The 21,581-nt window shown below is 28.6% G+C and overlaps 1 protein-coding gene across 6 annotated transcripts in view; it reads left to right on the top strand.

The window, feature by feature from the left end:
* LOC107438834 (dystonin-like protein short stop) overlaps positions 1–21,581 on the top strand; it is a 223,597-nt gene that overhangs the window by 50,329 nt on the left and 151,687 nt on the right. For 3 of the 6 annotated variants that reach the window (XM_071180284.1, XM_071180283.1, XM_016051218.4), the window contains exons 1-2: positions 6,202–6,858; positions 19,451–19,512. In XM_071180284.1, the coding sequence (XP_071036385.1) occupies positions 6,765–6,858; positions 19,451–19,512 (156 nt within the window). In that variant the 5' untranslated portion in view covers positions 6,202–6,764. Of the gene's footprint in view, positions 1–6,201; positions 6,859–19,450; positions 19,513–21,581 lie in introns of those variants that run through there. The other 3 variants (XM_043046522.2, XM_071180282.1, XM_016051216.3) reach the window with 1 other exon arrangement.

Genomic DNA, 21,581 nt, shown 5'->3' with positions numbered 1-21,581 from the left:
TTATCATTAAATATTTATCTGTCATACGGCAATTGGGTACAACCAGGGCTAAAGCGAGAATAGAAGGGCTGGTTTACTCCTTTGAAGAAACTCTTGTCTCGCCAAACCTCCGATTTTCTCCTGTGACGTCACGTCGGCGCGAAACTTGAACTTTTAGTTCAAGAACGGAGCGTTCGGTCTAACTAGCTCTAACTAATATTGGAGCATTCCTTTATTTGTCACCTTTCACAGCATAAATTAAAGTTTTTAACCCCTTTAAGTTTAAAGTTTAACCCTTTAAGTCTCTGCTCATTATTATTTTTACTCCTGATATATCACTACTATTTTGATCAATAGAAAAATATATCACAACTATGATAACATGTGTAATTAACTATGTTTTAGTTGAATTTATGAACTGTTACAATTGACCCCGTAAGTGGGGACAATTGTAACAAGTGCACGACTGTCAAAAATTGTTAATAACTAATATAATAACATTTAAAATAAGGTATTTTTTTCCTAGTAGAGGATAGTCTACTTTACTCGTCTGTCAATTAATACTAATAATATATTGGATTTTTTGTTAGTTAAAAATAGTTAAGTAAAAAATGTGACACTTGACCCCACTCTCCCCTACTCTAGGTATACCTGAACTCATTTTCTTTAAACGTTAAAATTTTACACATCAATGCTGACGAAACGAAATTTCTAATGAAAATCTTCTCCCGCGATATAACTTCCCTTAAGATTACTGTAAGTCCGAATATTTTTGTGTCGAACATACATGAGTGTTACCCGCAAGTCGTGATTTCGTCGTCGACTAGAAAGTAGTAAATTGTTAGTTAAAAAAAAGAAAAAATGCTAATTACGGAAAAAAGCAGTAGCAAAAATTGCTAGTAACACCTCATAGTCTGAAATTTCGATTGTTTCTCTTTTTCATGTGATTTTTCAAATTCCGATATTTTTAATACTATGCTATTACGATACGGAATTTCGCATTAAAGTTATCACTTTTTGACGCTCTCGATAAACAACGACGATTCCTTCATTTCTCTACATCCTTTTCCTTCGATAGTTATTTTTCGTTTTTTTCTTCGGCGATCTCCATATTATTTTTCGAATTCAGTATTTTTATTAGGATAATATTGCGATACTTGAAGTTCGAATTTGAATAATCAATTTTTGATGCGCATGATTCGTCACTGTTCCGTCGTTCATTGCCGTCGTTTTCTGATCCGTTTCTCGGCAGTCATTTTAGCTATTTTTCGATAGGACGGCATTTAGTCATCCGAATTCTGATATTTTCAATACAATGTTATTACGACACGTAAATTTCAAACTTAAGTAATAATATTTTGATATACTCAATACGCGACGATTCCGCCGTTAAACCATCTCGCTTATGAATTGTTCTTTTTCTGAGTTATTTTTTGATTATTTTCCCGTTTCAACACAGTTTATTAAATTCCGATTTTTTAATGCGATATTTCGACTCACGAATTTCGAATTTGAATAATCATCTATTGGCGTGGCTTTATTCGCGACTATTCCATCGTTCAACTACTATGTTTACCAACAATTTTCTCAAGAGTTATTATTATTTTTTTTTCCAGAAAATATTTTCAAGAAAAAAGTTATTTTAAATATGTTATTACGATGCTTGAATTTAAAATCCTTCTGACGATTATGCGGACGTCAATGAATGTCATTTTCTAAACGTTGTCTCTGCAGTTACAGTTACAGTTAGTCTTGAGACTAAAAACCGGGTCCGGGTATTCTGTACATTTTTTTTGCCAGGTCCGGGTAATGAAAGAAAATGTGGCCGAGTACCCGGTACATTCCTACTTATGACTGCTCAATGTCTTCATATTTAAGTTTTTTATTGCCAACGCGAAAAAAAATTCCATCAGTTATATTACAAGACGTATTAGTGTTTCACATAACAAATATGCTCTGCAAACGGGAGACACACACACTATTTGATACCTACAGTTAACGAATGTTTTTTATCCAGCGATTTTTACTTTAATCAGTTCTTAACTTCCCATGGTGTATTTGGCGATCACCAAGCTAGGATGTTTCAAAAATCCTCTGCGTGCAAATATTGCGGTCACTATCAGACTATTAAACATCTGATGCTTGACTGTCAAAAATTTGCAACCATTAGGGGAAATAGTTTTGACAGAAGAGGCGACATAAGATCTTGGTGCAGGAGTAATAAACAGAGGCAAATTATTAAAAACATCATTAAACGCACCCTGGAGGACGCACTCGCCCCTGATGACATTTTGGATCCGCTCTACACGAACTAAACTCAGTCCCGGTTGTTGGGCTGCCCGCCTGTTCGCTTCCCGTTATTTTGACAACGTTTTGTTGTTTTACCTATCTCATTCGCTTTTTAATTCTGTTTTAATCTATTTATTCACTACATTGTGCTTTTTAATTGGCTTATTTACATTGCCTATCCTTGCTTTGCAAATTTTAGCGTCGCCTTTTAATTGTATTTGATAATTGTTTGTTTTACCCTTGGCCAAGGTTTTACCACTTTACATCTTCACCTCCTTTTGTTTTACATGTGAGAATTTCTTGGCTCATTACGCCTTGTTCTTCTGTCTTACCTGTTGTCAATTTGTCATCGACTGTATTGGTTCTTTGACCTATATTAACTTAGGACCCCCGTTTACCTGTGACCTTTTAATGTTTTCTTATGTTCACTTCAGGTACACGTTTTTTTTTTTTTTTTTAATGGTTCACTTCATGTTTTACTGTTCTTGAATACATCACTGCGATGTGTTGTAAAATTTTTCATTTGTGTCTTTGGCTCACTATAAGGGAAGCCCCGTCGGCTTCGGCACTATAAGGCGGGACTCTCGGAGCATTTTAATTATTTTACTGCTGTTGCCATCAGACTCTGTAATGTTTACATAATGTTACTCTGTAATGTTACTTTTTGTATTTTATGTACTTTTCGGTTTTTCTTGGTTTTAATAAACATTTACCCGTATGCCCTAAATTGGGGCAGGTCGGGGTAAATATTTCATATAACAAATATCATCGTTTTTCACTTTTGCAAGCATCACTATTTTTTAGACACTAAAAAATAACGAGAATACAATGACTTGCCAAACATAGTGGTCAGATTTATGAGAATTAGAGCTGACTGATGATATCTTGATATATCGCGAAATATCTTTTAGTAGATTCCACAATATCGACAACGATATTTATATTAATGTATTCAAGTGCCATATCGTGAATACCATGACATACGATAAATACCGACCATCCGATAATTGTTGACTACTATAATGTTGCGATCATTATCCACAACGATAAATATAATATATTATGAGTATTATCTATAGCAAAGTTTATCGAATGCGATAGTGTTTGAAACATTTCATTTGGGCAGCAAAATATGGATGAATGTTAAAATAGTGTAAAATGAATTGAAATGGAGAAATGTCGCTAGATATCGATTGTTCTCAACGATATAGGGCGATATTAAAGTCTAATATCAACCAATAAGAGTCAAAGGGTGTGTATCATTTTAATTAGCATTCATCATTTCAGGATCATTCGTTGCTTGGGCCGATAGTATGAAAGGACAATTTTTTCTTTATCGTTCGTTTTGAAACTTTTATTTTTTCGGACGTTCTGGTTATAATTAAAATAAATAAACTATCAGCGTCAGTCAGTCAAAATATAAGGAAAAATAAGATAAAATAAATTTCGAAAATGACTTGATACTTTTTCGTTTATTTACCTTTCGAATAGAACATAAAGAATAGTGTTGAGAAAAACTCTAGAAAACATTTAGTTTCTTTGCCAAAAGTCATATAAGGAAACAAAACTTGTGTTGATGAGTTTTAGAAATCTCCTGTTTATTGAAATTCTAAGATAAGAAACTCTCAAAATGGCGCCCGACTTTCATCTAAAACAGAAAAACCTTTGTTTTGATTAAGATTTCTTGATTATCTCTTCCAAGATATTTTATGAGATTCATCCGTCTACAAAATTTGTTTGTTCTCAAAAAACTTTTTTGAAGTTTATTTTTTGGAGATGTTGGTAGAGATGCTACAAAACCAAAAGTAATAGTTTGATCGAAAGTTGATGTATTTTAAGGGCTTGGGAAAAGTCATTCTTTTTTTTTTTAACAAACCTTTTCTTAGTAATGTTTACAGATAGGTGCTTACAATCTATCTGGAATTTCTATTCGATAACAGCACAATACACATAAGTATCCATTAGTATACGCGGAAACGGTGGTGATTTAAACCCCCCCCCCCAACACGCTTATCAAATTATCACGACCTGTTTATGCTTAACAATATTCCTCTGCATACCAACTGCTTTGTTTACGAATTCCATGAAAAAAATACCATTTCAAAAAGTATGGTTTTGATGCATTGAGTTTTCTTTGATAAAGATGGTAAAAATTTAAAATATCTTTAATTTATTAGGATAGCAACGCTTCGTTATTTTAACCTTTTAATTTTAATTAATAAAACTTTAAAATATTCTAGAGGCACTTTTTTAATGAAAACAATTTCGGATTTTTCATTATTCTCGGAAGAAATAAATGATGGCTGAAATTTCGCTGCAAAATTTATTATTGAGTTATAACTGAACTGAATAATTGATTTTATTTTTGAAACCGTTGTAAGCAACCAGCTAACAAAGTTTAAATGCTTAACTTTTTTTTTACTTAACTAAATTTAACTCATTTAAATATATATCGAAATATCTGAAATTTGACTCTCATTTGAATCGTTGACTCTTCCTCCCCTTCTCTCTTTGAAACAGTCAACTTACAAAGCTTCTTTGCTCATCCCTAAGTTTTGAATTTTATTCAGAAGTCATGTATGATATGGATTAGAGTGCAATCGCTCTCTTTTTATTCTATTAATGATGCATTTGTGGGAAAAAATTCGATTATGACTAAATTCAAATCAGTTAAATGATAGAGAGTATTCTGCTGTTCCTAGAACTGTTTGCCTGAAACTCTGTATCATTGTACCAGAGGTTCCAAATTTTTTCAGTTATGGAACCCTCAATGATTTACCTTTTTTAAGGCGAAACTCTGAATTTATAAATGATAAAGCATACAAGAGCAATTGTGAGAATATTAACCCATAAAAGACTAGAAAATATGAAATACGAGAAATGAAATTAGGTTTTATAATTGACAGTTGAATTCATCGAATTAAGTTTTATAGTTGTTTTTTGGGATAGACATAAGCGAAAATGAATAATCAATAAAGCCAAATTATGGTCAATGTTGAAATGAGAGTCAAAGGAAACATTAAAAACCAGGGAAACATTTCTTTATTAATGAATTTAGTTATTTTAATTTGAAAAACGCGATGAAAAATATTAATAGAATTTTTCATAAATGCAAGTCCTTTTCATAATATATTCAGTATGTTGTTAGGAAGATAATATATATATCTATCTATCNATATATATTAAATTTCCTTTTTGTTGGCGTTTTACTTTCATTTCATAATGACAGCCGAAGTATTGAATAGATTATTAATTCGATTGAAATATAAATAAGATTTCAAAAATCAATGCTATGAAATTAACCCTTCCGCGGAACTGAAAGTATTTTCAAAACCAAAATAGTGTTCTCGAATTTTAAGGGAATCTTTCTTTGACTCTTGATTTCATATTTTTTAAATAGTTTTCGTACGTATCTTCGCAAACAACAAAGCATTTTACCTGAAATTTGCGATTTAATTCAAATTCATTGAAAAATATTTAATAAGTCATTTCATAAAAACTTTTTTTCTTTTACTGTTTTCGCAAACCTTTACGACAAATCTTTTAAAAAATTCCCGAAAAAAAAATAATTCTAAATAATATTTATCTGAGTAAATATTTTTGATTTGATAAAAAATATTTATATTTGAAGCATTATTTATCTTATTGTTTAAATATTGTTGCATTTATATTTTTAATTATAAGTGCATTGTTAAAAAATTTTAAAAAAATTTGATAAATACTGTAATGAAGTACAAAACGAAAAATTGAAGTGATTTGCAAGAACATTGCTTTTTCCGTAAGTAATGCTAATAATTTAAATTAGAAAAGCAATATCTCTGGGGCTAAAAACTCGAAAATCTCATTCTTTCTCTCACAGAAGCTGTAAATGTGATTATCTTTGATTGGCGGAAAAACTCCCGTGAGCTCTCCAGATGGCGTTACGGTAACTAGTGGGTGTCACTAATCTCCAATTCTTCTCAAAAACCTATAGCGGAAAAACTTTTCCATCGGAGGAGTTTTGTAACCGTCCGAGAAAAGCAATCAGCTGTGCAGACACGGCGCCGTACGCATCATCCGGTCAAGTGTATGAATCAGAGTTTGTGGTCACCTGGTGACAGACCGTCAAAATGTGAAGAAAAAAGTTATTTTAAGATTTTAGAATAGTTAAATGTTTATTATTTCCCCAAAATATGCAAGATTAGGCCTAACTTTGCGTGGGCCTTTGGATGCCGGCTAACCAAAAAAGGGTGTCAACAACATTGATTTTTTAAGTGTGTGTGATCCAACCTCCAAGGCTCTCGCCTACTTCATGTTTAGGATTGTTTTTTATTTCACTTTTGATTTCTGGTGTCCACGCCAAAACTTTCTTTAGATCGTAACCACCTGTATGTGTACACGTAAACAGGGAGCGATTCTTCCCATCAATAAGTAGCGAAGCAGACGATCTTTCCAGCTGATTTGTTGTATCGTGAAAGTGTTTGTTTTGGAATCGTTTTGTTGACATTATTAGCTCCATGGAGCTGATAATGGAAAATCATACTAATGGAACTAATGGGGAACAAGATCCTAGTTTGATTCAATATGAATCTAGTTTGTATAAATTTAAAGGTAATTTATTATGTTTTATTTCCATTTATTGTTTTTAATATATTTATACTATTGCCTTATCATACATTAAATCATTAAAATATTTATCTTATTCAATAATGTTAATTTATATTTTTATTACAGTTTTAATTTATTAGTGAATTATGTTAATTTACCATCAAATGATTCGTGTTATTGGTAATTGAAGAGCTTAGAGTGAAAAAAAGGTTCTAAATGACATTTTACTGAATGAATTTAGGAAGAATGTTTACGTTACACATTTTCTCCGTAAAGCAGTCTTTTTTCAAGATCTGACTGTAGAAAGTTAAGTTTTATAAATGCAGACTGTTAAAACATGTTTTGAAATCATAAATTTTATTTTGAGTTGATTGCATAACGATTTAATGTGGGATTATCGGCGGTGGAATATTTGTTTTGTTAATTATTGTTTTTTAATCATTAAGTTATTTTATCTTAAAGCATTATTAAAGATAAAAACCAACCATTTTAGAATTTTATTTAAATATCAATTGAAAGACTTATTTTACATTAAAAAATGAATTAAAAATAGAGTTTAGAAAATTAAATTTTCTGGATTTATTTTTGTTTATAAAATATACTTTGATGTCAATTATCTTTTCTTCGAAACCGTTATCTTGCAAAAACATCTGCTTAGATTTCTGCAATATTGGTTAGAATAATATCAATCTTTTTGGAAAATGTTATTTGAAATTAGTTCTAAACGTTATATGAAGTTTGGAATAGTTAGCTTATAACTCGAATGTTATAGTGTTTTTTGAGATATTCGGAGTTTTATCTAAAAACTATAGATAGAAAAAATTATTCTAACAAAATTTTAATAATTCACTCGGAAATTTCGAACTTTTGATCTTGCCGAATTTTAGGCAATATTATTAAAAAAGTGGCTCATTTTTATCTATTTTTAAATAGTTATCACTTCAATAAGTGTTTGGATATTAGAGGCATTTAAAATATCACTAGCCTTAGCTTTTTTCATGAGTTCTCTTAGTTAGGCTTGAAACATAAATTGTATTCTCCACTAATTTTAGCTAAAATATAAAATATTGCATGATATGAATAATATATCTATGGAGATTTTTTATATTTTAGAAGTAAACTTAAATTAAGGAAGTCTATTCTTGTCATGAATGTAAAATAAATTTTTAAACATTATTGACTTACAGGAAGGTATACTTAGAACTTAGTTAATGAGAAATGGTTCGAATTACTATAGTTAGGCTTCTTTAAACTCATAGGGTTAGTTTTACTCACGCATAAATTGAGCATTGTTTAGAAGTTCTAAGCTAAAGTTTTTTCTTTCAAATCATTATTTTTAATTCCTAATTTATTCTTTAAAAAAAAAATGATTATTTAGACTTTTTAAGAAAGGAAAGTACTTTTTTTGTTATTTCACCAGTAATGAAAAGCAATATCATCAAAACGAAATTTTGAAAACGATACTTAAGTAATAAATTTTAATTGTTAAATACAATTTGAGATATGCACTATTGTTTGTAGATTGTTTTGGAACTAATGGCTGTTGCATTAGCTTGACAGTTCTGATAACCTTATCTAACATACTTTGTTACCTTCACGTGATCTAAGTGCTGGGATATTTTTGTGTTTACCTGTTGGGATTTGTTATAGATTTAGTTATTATCTGATATTTTAACAGTTTACAGAACATATATTTTTAAGGCTTCATGGAGTATTTTTGGATTTTTCATACTTGATTTTTTATTTTATATCGTTGTGGTTATGTTTATTTGCCAAGTTGTACAAAATGTTCAATTTATAAACAAAATAAGAATTAATCAGTGGCGCAAATTTCGTTGTACCAGTAAAAATTTCTAATTATGCCACCTACTTCTCTAAGATTTCAAATATAACTAATTTCTTGTTAATAATTCAGAAATTATTTTAAGCCAAAACAAATATTTTTTTCCGCTGAAATCTCAGTAGTTGGATTAAATATTTGGATCTATTTTTTTTTGTTGCAAAAACTACTTTAAAATTTGGAATGGATTTTTTAAAAAATTATGTATTTACAGAAAAATTACCGCAATTTCGGACATTGGGGCAGTTAAACATAGTGAGAATGTTTATATAGTTTACTCCACTAATGAAAATTTATGTTCAATTTCAATTATTTCCAATCATACTAGTATATTTCAGTTTAACGTTAAGTAATTGATTGTAAAAAGTAATTGTATTTTAATTTTTTTAAACGCTCTACTATTTCTATATTATAACTGAAAGAAAAGCATTTGTGCATAAAAATACTATGAACGAATTTGCTAATTCAAAGAATATATTAAAACATTACAAAATAGACAATTAAAGCATCTTTATAATGAGTGCTAAAATTATGACTTCAATTTTACGAGTAACTTTTTAATTTAACTCACTCTAATCATTTATTTTGATACTAGTTTCTTATTTTTCTTAAAGTAGTAAATTACATCATAAGTACGATAATTATTAAATTTCACTGATGGTCTCCTCTTTCACTGAACATAGAATATCGTGATTAGTTTAATTGGAATCGAGCGTTAACCTGATTCATGCTGATGATGGCGGCAAGTGCAGAGTTCAAGATCCTTCAAGGGTTGTAGTGAATAAGCTTTTATTCAATCATCATAAGAGCAAAGAAAGAAATTCTCCAAAAACTCTCCCCTCTCGTTTGACGATTCCGATAATATGACTCATTTATTAAGAAAGAAAATAAAAGTTTTTATGACTTCCTTAGGAGTGGGAAAAAGGGTTTTCCCCGCATGAGGATTTTTCTTTTTTTTATAATATGTATCTTTTACCTTTTATGTATCATTTCTTAGACGAGAAGAGCACGAAATATTTATAGAATGAAGTACAGTTTGAAATATTTTAAGTCTGAAATTCAAGATAAAAGCGTATCCCATAATAAAAATTTAAAGACAATATTCAAGACCCAAAATGTCGTGTTTCTTTAACCTCAAGTTATCCTCGTAATTCTTTTAGTTGTTGTTTAGTAATCTGAAATCAAAATGTTAACATTCGGCGATTGTAAAAAAGAAAAAAAAATACAATTCGTCATATTTAGAAGTTTGATATTAGTTTTAAAAACGAAATGATTAGTTTAAAAAACCAAAATTCTGTAGTAGGTTGTGTCATTACAATCATTCTGAATTCAAAATATTTAGAAAACGAGTAAACATTGCCTTTTATGTGATTGTTCGAATTTTGACGTAACATTTAACAAGACTAGGTCAGTGACGTCATGTTGTGACTCAGTGCTTTTACTTGGATGATTGCGCAGGTATATCTTTTGCTTTCATTTATTTTATTTTTCCTTAGGAAGAAAATTTTTCCATGTTTATCTGATTTTTTTTTTTTTTTCTTGCTTAATAATGTGGCTTTTACTTTCCTTGGTGTGTCGTGTCTGATGTTTTTATGCATTTTTTTCACCTATCAGTTTTTAACATTTTTATTGGTTAAGAACTTTTTATTATTACTGTTTTTTCTAAACACTTAATTATGTTATGGTTACCATCTTTTTAGGGATGCCCTGTTTATTTTTGTAATGATAAGAAGTACATTATTTAAGTTTTATAATTTAAAAAAAAAAGAACAAAAAACAAAAAATGAAAGAAATTTGATTAAATTTATTGATTTATATATCTTATTAATTTATTTTATTTTTCAGCTTTTCGTTTTAATTTGTTGCGCAGTGATTTATTGCTAGTTTAAAAATATACCCGAAACTATACTACGCGTCAAATTTACTATACGGTATTTTAGAAGCTACTACAGATGCTACCCGCAATAAAGAAGAATGGTTCTTTAATTTTAAAGAAAAATTCCTGAGGAAAACAATGAGTATAGATTAAAATTTTTGTTGCATTTGAAATTTATAAGGATCTTCAATAAATAATTGTTACGAGCTGTTTATCACCATTTATTGTTTTTAATTTTATATTTTGCTTAATTTAAAAAACATATATTTCTTATTTTTCGTCGCTAATAAGTTTCTAAAGGTGTTCGTTTATTACTACTATATACAATAGCAACCCTTAGTGCAAAATCAAAAGAATAAAATTTAAGTTTGGCGGGGTATAATTTAATGGTGTAAGAATGTTTTTTTTTTTTACCTCAAAATTAACAGATTATTTTTGTGTTAGCGGTTTTTGTTTTAAAAACTGGAATTCATGCTATCATGAAGTTGATAAAATATTTTAATGTGTTGTAGCGTTTTATATAAGTAAGAAATAAATTAGAATATATATTTTTTCTATGAAGAGTATGATTCTTGGATCAGACCTTTTGCATTATAAATTTGATATGAGCGAATGGTGTTTCACTAGTGAAGGGCAAATTTGGCATTTATTGTTTCATTTTGAAATTGGAAAGCAATTCCTTTTCTATGGAAAAATATCTTTTATAGCATTTGACAGATACTTTCTAATTTGAAAGTAAGAGAACAAACTAATACAATTTTCACTACATTAGTTTTTTTTAGCGAAAAAAATATTTATTTGCTTGCGCCCTATTCATTAATAAAGCATAATTAATTATAATAAAATCAACTGCAAATTTTAATTGTAACTAATTATTGTAAAATTAGCTGTAAATATGACAACAGTAGGAATGACAAAGATAATAAAATACTCGATGTTGAACTCAGTATTAAAAGTGCGATGCTGGCGCCATTGTTTCTCTAGAGCAGGGATGGGCAAACTTTTTTGGTCGAGGGCAAAATATCGAGGAAAAAAAGTTTGGTGGGCCGAGTAGATACTTCTAAAAAAAAAAAAAACGTATACAAGTTTTAATTTAAATATTTAATGAAATTGCGATTTCATTTTTAAACGTTTCGTATAATGAGGTTCGAAGTGAGATGTGCTTATTTTAAGAAACGAGGCTAAATTCTTGTCTGTTAGTCTACTTCTGAAAGGATTTTTCATAAGGTTTATAGTTGAAAACACTTGTTCACATATGTAAGATGAAGCAAACATAGCCCTGATTTTCTGGGTTTTACAATTGCATGATATGTGTGCAATCTTTCCATACGCAATAAATAATGTTACAACTCGCGCCGGCAGAAAAATCCGCACCTTCGAGCTTAAAATTTCGCGGTCTACCACATGTGAAGTACAATTCACCTATATTTGTTTCCATATGTGTGCTCCTCGAGAAAGACAAACGGTCGTTGGAGCCAATCTACGGCTATTCTATAAAGAACTTCTGCTTTCAACATTTTATATTGAAGATGTCCGTATTCCATCATGTACTATTTCCATCAATTTATATTTTGTAGAACAAAAATAGGGAACGTAAAAAGGTCATCAGTAGCTTTAAACATAGTAGACAAGAAAATGGATGTATAATGTATCTTGTTTATATTCACCACGGATCGGCAAGTTAAAATTCTATCCGCGGGCCGGATAAAACCTTCCGGCGGGCCGTAGTTTGCCCATCCCTGTTCTAGAGGTTAAAGATAAAAAATATTTAGCTATTGCTATCTTGAAAACAATATTTTCAATCTTGTAACTAAACGTAATCATTTAATTTATTAACATGTGTCGTTATTAAAAATGTCACGTTTCACTCAAAATTTCATGAAAAATACCAAAATCCTCTTACCATTTATTTTTAAACTGGCTTTAAGTGAAAATTATTTTTATATGATAAAATGTTTTCATTACTGAAGTGAAAATAACGAAACATTTTTTTAATGTCTATTAAAATGTATTGATCTTTTCTTGATGCATTATTTATTCTAAGCCCGAATCACTCCGAATTCCTTTTTCACATCAATAATTTGTTTTGGAACGCACTTCTTTACAAGCGGACATTATTTATATTTTTGAAATTTGCAATTCTCAGACTAAAAAAAAAATTTTTTTTTTCTTAAGAACTATTAAAATACAGCTTTTTACATTTTTCTGAGAAACTACTAAAAATGTGTATGTGTCATTTTCTAATTTTTCACATTTCAATAGACTCCGTAAAGAATTGAATATAAATTATGTACGCCCATTTATATCAGACGATTACTCTCTTTCTGGATATTTTCTCATGTCGGGGTTGCATGATATGATCCCCCAGGGCACGTTAGGTGTCCAGGCGGCATTGCCTGTTCATCCACATTCCACTTCTAATCTTGGTTTTTAGTGATTGCTGTGTGTTTCCTTTTAAGAAGAGGGAGTGGATACTTATCTGAATTAGACCACCTCTCTTTACTATTTCGACAATGACCTTGATTTTACCCATAGTTAGGGCATTTGTTATCCCCCCCCCCATTTGTAGGAACTATATTTGATTAGGCTTTAGCATTTTATTATGTTTAACCTTCCCTTATAGTTTATTGATAAATTGAATGTCAGTTGGATGACTGTTATGTTTGTTCCAGTCCTTTCTTTTTAGTTATTTATCTGGGAGGGGGGGGGGGGNNTGGGGGGGGGGGGGGGGTAACTGTAAATGAAAGTTTTCGGAAGTTTTTAGACATAACGAATAATAAATAATCATATTAATATTTTATCTATAACATAGATGCTTTTATTCTATTAATTAGCCTTTAATACCTTACTGTTACGTATTTACTTAAGCGGACACTTTACCTCGGGAGAAGCTCTGTTAATCGCAAATTCTCTTTTCATAAATAATTTAAAATCTATAAAAAGTGAGTTCAGGCAAACCTAGATTAAGCCATGAAGTTTTGAATTCTGAAAAGAAATGTTCAAAATGAAATTAAATTATGCGAGGATAACTTGGGATTACGAGATGGGAATTAGCGCGTTTTTAATGACTGGCACTCAAGGTTGAGATTCTACTTCCTACATCTTTCATGTGAATCTATGGAGAATTGTGCAGATTCAGTCACTAATTAATATTTTGGAATATTATTTTGCTTTTATTGTATTCATGTAAATGTATTTTATTAAACTTAAATATTAAATTTTTAATCTTTAAGTCACTTTTGAACATTTTCAAACTTTATCAAAAGTAGTATGGTAGCTTTGAAGATTCTTTTTTTTTAAATATTTATTCCCTTACAGTTAAAAATTTGGTTTTTTATTAAAATGAAATTCATTTTAATAAAGGAAGAAAAAAAGTGTTTCAAAATATTTATGATAAATTTATCTGGTTTAATATAGAAAACGGGAGAAGTAGAATCTGACTTTATACTTTTCTCTCTCTCTTTTTTTTTTTGTTTTTTTTTGAGTTAACCAAACTCAGCTATGAGTTGAGTGTTAGCAAGAAAGTTGAACCGAGCTTCACAGCGACAGAAACTGACGTAACCTTTTTGAATGAACTGAAGAACCCCTTTCGAAAAGTTATTGTCATTTAGAATTTAACTCATAGAAGAAAGAAGTTAAATCCCAACTGAATTAAAACGGGGACTAATATGTTCATTTTCTACTAAGTTAATTATGTCTACAACGTACTATTTTTGAAAAAACCGTACTTACTTATGAAGGTTTTTAAGTAAGAAACTAAGAAAGGGCTTGAAATTAGCATGCCTAACCCAAATTACCATTTTTAACGTGTTTCTATTTCTTGATAACTTGTATAAGTCAAAATCAACCATAACTTCATCTTGAGTTGAATAATTTAAATTATGTTTCTGTTGTTCGCTAAAAAGTTCTTTGTTTTACTACTTTAATTTTAATTCATTTACTTTTGATTTGACAACAATGGTTTTTACAATTCGAAATTTTTTTCCCTTTTGTGACCTTTGTAAAATGACAAAGGATGACATTGTCTTTTTTATTTCTTTAAATGTTTAGTTTTGTATTTGTCTCATAGAAGAAATAGAAGAACTATTAGAATTTTTCTTTATTTTTTCTTATTTGGTAACATGGTACGATTCAATTATGAAGTCAGACATAGTGTTTATCTCGATTTAGTTTTGTTACCATGCGTATGTATCATCGTAAATCCTTCCTTATCAAATCAGTTTTATCATAACCACATGTGCATTATGCATGAAATAAAATTTATTTAATCTATCTTAATATATAACATTAATCTATCTTAATATATAAGGAATGTTATATTTTCTTGACATAAATATTATGTCGTAATTTAAAAATCTATTCGAATCCTTGATTTTATAAAGATAATGTTTACATGGCTTAATATAGTTCAACTGTTGAAGTAATATTAATTTGTAGCGTCTTTTTATCTTTATATGTTTGTTGCCAAATAGCCAAAGGAGGAATTAGAATGCAGATTTGATGATGATCAAAGTCTAGTTTTGGATTGCCCACGTTACAAATATATTTCATATTTAGACTATCAAAACCATTTTTTTTAAAAAACTTTTTGCAATTATTTTTTCGAAAATTCTTATGCAATTTTTATATATTAATCAAAGTTATTCTTTATAGCAATTTTTAATATTAAAAAAATAAGTGGTTATTGAAAAATGAAATGAATTGCTATTGATTTATGTTGTCCTAAGACCGCGTCGTACTTACAAACAAAAGTATATACGTGCCTTTATATCAATTGTTTTCAAATTAATTTTTGAAAATAATGGAAAAAGCGACACTACTGATATTTTATGCTGAAAGAAAATAAACCTCTGACAATTTTTGAGGACAAAGTTTAGAAAATTTATTTGATAAAACATGTCTAGACTAAACAATTCCCACAAGTAACATCCTTTCAACCAAACGTGACTGTGGACTTTTGTTTTAAGATAATATTCGTGATGATGAATATTCGTATGTACCATAAAAATACATAATTAAGAAATTTTTAGGCAAATTAAGAGCTAAAAAATCCATAATAGTTTAACCCATGAAAATGTTTTTTTTATGTTGCCTGAAATATTGCATTTGTTCACATTTTTGATATGCTATTTTTCCAAAAATTCAGTTATGCTTTAGACTTACTAATGATTTTAAACCGAATATAACTCAGTGTAACATTTAAAGTACAAGTGTCTGCACGTTCTGTATTACATTTTATCGATTCGAATAATGTGCTTCCTTACTTAGTCGTTACATACGTGACTTGGTTTCATTTTTTTTTCTTCCCCTCACGTTCTTAGCGAACGTGCAGTAGCCATAAAACTCTTATAAGACCAAAAACCGATTTCGGTTTAATGTCTGCTCCTCCCTACCCCTGTGTAAATTACTTTCATTTTTTTTCTTCACACTTTTCAAAATTTATAACACATAAATTGTACTATTACAATCAGTTAAACGTTGCTTAGTAAAATAAAAAAGGATTTTAATGTATGTTAATCTATCTGGATTCTCTTTTTCAAATTTTATGAAATATTTATATAATGTTGAAAGTGTTTCGCGCTATTAGTTTCTTCACCTTGTAGGATTGCAAATAATTGAATGATAGGTAAAGTCAATGTAAAAAATACTATTTTATTTTGGTACTTTTCGGTTAACGAAAAGTCTCCAAAAAATATAGACCTCCGCCAACTTTTGTTTAACTATTTATTATTATTATTTTCTTTTTTTGGCACAAATCAAAATTGACAAAAAAATTAAATAAAATAAAAATAAAAAGTTGAATTTCTTTGCTCCTTGCTAACCGAAAAGTACTTTTATTTTGATATGAAAGTAATTTGTTGTATTTAAAATCTGAACAAATTATAAAAAATATTACTTGACTCCTAAAAGTACAGATAGAAAAATTTGAAGAAAAAGTATAGATCAAATAAAAATATTTTTTATTTTTGTAAATTTTTTTTGTGTGGCGAAAAAAATGCTGCTTGTCAAAACGGATTGAAGTAACGAAATTGCGTGTCTGGTTTGCTTACTCTTGAAGCAATTTAATATACTATTATTTTTATGAATGTGTCATTTATCGTCTTGAGAAAAAATTGTATTCATTTCCATAAAAATGCGCTTAAAATTTACTTTTAAATGTAAATGTAATGTAAATTATATCTGGGTGCCATTTTAATATTACGGAATCTTGTCATTATTTCAGTTTCAGAAAGAATAATTTAATCACAATGAGTATTTAATTTTTAAAAAAAATTTATAAAAGAAATTTTTGTTTTAATTTGAACTATTAAGTTTTTTATTTTTTTTGACAATTCCATTGAGTATAAGAACAATTTTTCAAAAGTATTGATAAATCTGTGTGAGTGTATTCGTTAGTTGCCTCGAAGGCTTACCTTTCTTCACATCTGTCAGGCGTTGGTCAACAATTAGCAAATTTTGAGTGGAACAGAAGGGAAACTCTCATACACATTCTGTTTTTTTTTTGCTCGCTCGGAGGTTTGAGCAAGGACAAGGCCACTTGGGAATGCGTTTCAAGGAAGGTATAATCGTAGGAAGTTAGCTATGTATGTGGGTTTCTTTTTTTTATCATTATACCTGCCGCAAAAATATTATTATTTTTTTAAATATATTCAAAATACTAATGTATTTGTATATGCAAATGTATAGTTTGACTATTTTAAATAACTTTTTTTAACACTATTTTAATTAGAATTAGCATTTTTGATTAAAAACCTTGCTTTTGAAATTTTTTCTCAATAATTCATGTTCGAAATTTTAATTTCTTAGAAAATTTAATCGTTCTGAAATTTAAATTAGTTTAATTTTAAGTTTTTATAGTTTCTTTTCATTTAACTTTTACACAGTTTAGGTAAATATCTTTAAAGTGACCAGTAATTTAATACTTATTAATTAAAAGGCTTCGAAAAATAGTGCAAATAAAATTAAAAATAATTTAAATAACCTTTTTCTTTATTTGTTGATTGCCTTTTGACTTTAGCTTTGAACTGAAATATGTAAATTGCTTTATCTATTTATAATTTCTACTCAGCAAAATTAAGACGTTTTACTACACTAAAGTTTATTTCAGTTAAATTTATTACATTTGCTTACTCTCGCTCTCTTCAATAATTTTTGTTTCTTTTTTTGTGTACAATTCCTCTCAAATTTTTATAAATTATTTATTATTTTTCTATATCTTTACTTAATTATTTCTTAATATATATATTCTTTCATTTGTCGCGTGCACTCTTGGTATATAATATTTCCTGTGTTACTGTTTCATTAAAATTCATTTCTATTAATTTTCTGTTAAGATTTTTAATCTACATAAATAAAATCTGTAGTTTTAAGTTGAATTTTGTCTTTTCTGTCGATGTGTTCTGGCTGGAGTTTCTGGACATCAAACCCTTCTAAATTTTCCTTTCAATCACCTCTAAATCACTGAATTCTCTGCCAATTTATCGTTAGCTAGTGTCAGATCCTTTAAAGGTATTATTTAAAGGAACTTTTTAAATGACAAGTGACAGTGCAGGTAACTGATTCGTTAATCGCTTGCGATTTATCCTCTTGTTTCAAAAATACAATTACTTAATATGAATTTAGAAATATCAAAATGTGTATTTGTTATAATGATGACGGCATGTTAAATTATTAATAGGGAATGTTTTATTTCATTCAGGTGAAATATTAATATCTTGATGAGAGTGTACTACAACTCTTCCAGCGAATGATTCCCCCCCCCAAATAGAAAAAGAACAATTGGATTACAATTACAGGCAGAAAAATATTTTTGTTTTGAAAGAGCTATTGTTAGATTTGCCTACATTTATATATCCTTTTGAAGCCTAGCGTGAAATATATTGGACCACATTTGCTATCGTTTTATGTTTTGAAAAATGAAATTTTACAATTGTTTTTTTTTTNTTGGGGGGGGGGGGGGCTTTATATTTCTATGGCTTTATAAAGCGGTTATATATGTAAAAATAATTTGTTTTACCCTCGTTGGCTAAAATTTTTTAATTACACTGAAAAATTATAAGAAAGGTAAGAAATTAAATTCAAGCATCATTTTAGGCAGTTTTATGGCATATAAATAAATATCTTATTATTTTAAGTGTTGATTTTGCTTCGTAAACAAAATATGAAGAAACACACTATAAAAATATCCTGCCAAACAAATGCTGAAGATTAAAATGAATCTTTTTTTTAATTCAATAATTCAAAATAATTTAGTAATTGAAATTATTTTAATCTCATTACTGACTTTACTTACTTTTCTAAGCGACATATTTATTAAGTAAAAATAGCCTTTTCTGCTGTCATTTAAAGGCTCTGGAGGTTAAGTAGACTTAATTTTTTTTCATAATAGGGTGGCCAAAATTATTTTAAACGAAATTTATAAATCTAAGAATTGAATCGAATAGCATAAATTTGGCTAATCGTATCTTTCGCCCAATTCGTATAAGTTAGCCGCAATGATATGGAGTTTTTGCCTTGCTTAAAAATTTTAGCATTGTTATTTATGATTTGAACTAAAAACTCATGCAGAAATTAATTTCTTTAAAAACATTACTTATAAGTATTTATCAATACATCCGTTGTTTAATTCAACTATACAATTGTTCAGCAAAAGTCATTCCAAGACCATTGATCATTTCGACATACATATCAATAAGGCAATTCGGCGGGTCTAATTTATAATATGAATGGGTAAGAAGAAAATTATTATTCGTCTCCCTAATTGAGTGTCCTCATTTTCATTCATAACGCGTCAAAGAAAACAAAAAATTATAAAATTGATATTTTGTATTGAATTTGTCGCGTGTTAATGATGAGACTTATTCTTTTTCCATTTATAGATGAACGTGATGCCATACAGAAGAAAACCTTCACCAAATGGGTCAACAAGCACTTGAAAAAGGTAAGTGTAGTTGCATTTGAAACAAAGATTATCATTGAATAAAGATTCATGATGCCACAGGTATATCTTTCTCAGAAATCTCTCTCCGTCTCGTTAGTTTACAAGCATTGTTCATACTCTCTGAGGTTTTGTTTCAAATCGTTGACTTCGGTTATTTAGAATGAATGGCTTACTCATATGTACCTTATAACTTTTTTGTTGTTGTTTAAAGTGTGAATTCTTGCGTAATTTGCATCATTCATTTGTTTCAAAATTCACTCGACTTGGACTTTGTACCTCTGTAGTGTCGGTCAAACTATGCTAAAATTAACTTCAAGGTCTTACGAAACCTACGAATTATTGCTGTACAACAAATTATATAACCTCTATTTCAATTACATTTAGGAGGTTCGGTTGGCTAATGTGGCTCTTGAATTTACAATATGCCGCTTTAATCTTGCAGCCACTAATAAATTGAGAAAAAAAAACATACCTAATTAGCAATATATAATAAGAAATTTTATAACTGTTTTTCTAACTAATTTCAATAAACTTAGAAAAATAACTAAAATCCCAAAATGTAGAAATAATAACATTTGATTTGTTTTAAATGTTTAAAGGATATTTTCTTTAATATAAATATTAATTAAATAAACGTGGCTCAAAGACTTATTTAAAAATGAAAGAGACTCTTATATTATAATTAGAAAACCCTTTATGAAAGTTGAAAATATGCTACAAATTTTTATTTCTAAAAGAGAAGGCGAAACGTACAAAACTTTTTTTTCAATTTGAAAATATATATTTTTTTCTACCTTAAAAATTTTATATATCTATAATTTTGACAAATTTAGACTGATCGATATTGTTCTTTTTTCACTAGAGATTTATTAAATTTTATCGATTTGTATAAAAGTTAATAAAAATGATACAGTGGCAATTATTCAATATATGAATTTTAGCATATTTTTTGAAAATATGAGAATGTCGAGTTTTCTTTGATTTAATGTTAAGTTAAACAGCCTCATAAATACTTAGTCTAACGATCCGGATTATAAAAAATAAAAAAATAAATAAATGAAAAATACTGAAATATTAATTTTGTGCAAACTTTAATGTTTCTCTTTAATAATCATTCATTCCATTTTTGTTGTTTCAAAATGGTTTTGTAACTCTGTATTTGTCTAATATTATACAAAAAAGTAAATAAAATAGTACTTTCTGTTAACTTTAGTAAAGCTTTTTTCTTTTAGAATAGAAAAACTAAAATAAACAGTTTTTTATATTTATTTCGTACAAATGATTATAAATGGATCTAAAATCCATAATTATTTAAAACTGTTTAAGCTCAACATTTCAAAATTTCGAAAAAAAGATTATTGAATAGACTCAATAAACATCAACGACACCTTAATTAATATAAATTAGTTACTTTTAAAATCGAAACAATCAGTTAACTAGAATTATACTATTTCATTTACCTATGAGATATGGATAAAAGAGTACTTCGCGTGAATTGTGACTGAAAATTAAACAGAAGAGTACTATATCGAGAAAAAAAAGGCAAATAACAGTGTCGTTATTAATACTTGAATAAATAGAAAACTAGGTATTTATCCTATATAATTTAAATATTAATAAGAAGATAAATAAATAATGCATGTTTGGTGACTGAAGTTATGTTGTGAATATTTAGCTCTTCCCTCTGTATTATTTTTTTTTAGATGGAATTAATCAAATTAGAAACCCTTTAAGGTCAACGTGTTGTTTATTCTTTTGATATATTTTGCCTTCGTCATGAGCAGTTTCATACATTTTTGAATACAAAACCAGTAGTTAGATGAATAATCTATTTCTCACTGACATTGTGTTTGTTTCTTCTTTTATAACAATAAGGTGTTTGAGTTATTTCTATTCAGTTCATTCCTATTTATTATCGTTAAGTATATAACCAGTGATGATGGAATAGTAGCATTTTAATGCTTCTGTTGATGCAAAGCACAGGGGAAAACTAGCCTTCATTTCATAAAAATCACACGGGGCTTCTTACCTAGAGTTATCACATTTTAGAGGGTTTTCTACCCCATGAT

Source organism: Parasteatoda tepidariorum, chromosome 4, assembly GCF_043381705.1.
Source record: "Parasteatoda tepidariorum isolate YZ-2023 chromosome 4, CAS_Ptep_4.0, whole genome shotgun sequence".
Lineage (NCBI taxonomy): Eukaryota > Metazoa > Arthropoda > Arachnida > Araneae > Theridiidae > Parasteatoda > Parasteatoda tepidariorum.
The sequence above is the reverse complement of the archived record's forward strand: the minus strand, read 5'-3'. Positions and strand labels throughout refer to the sequence as shown.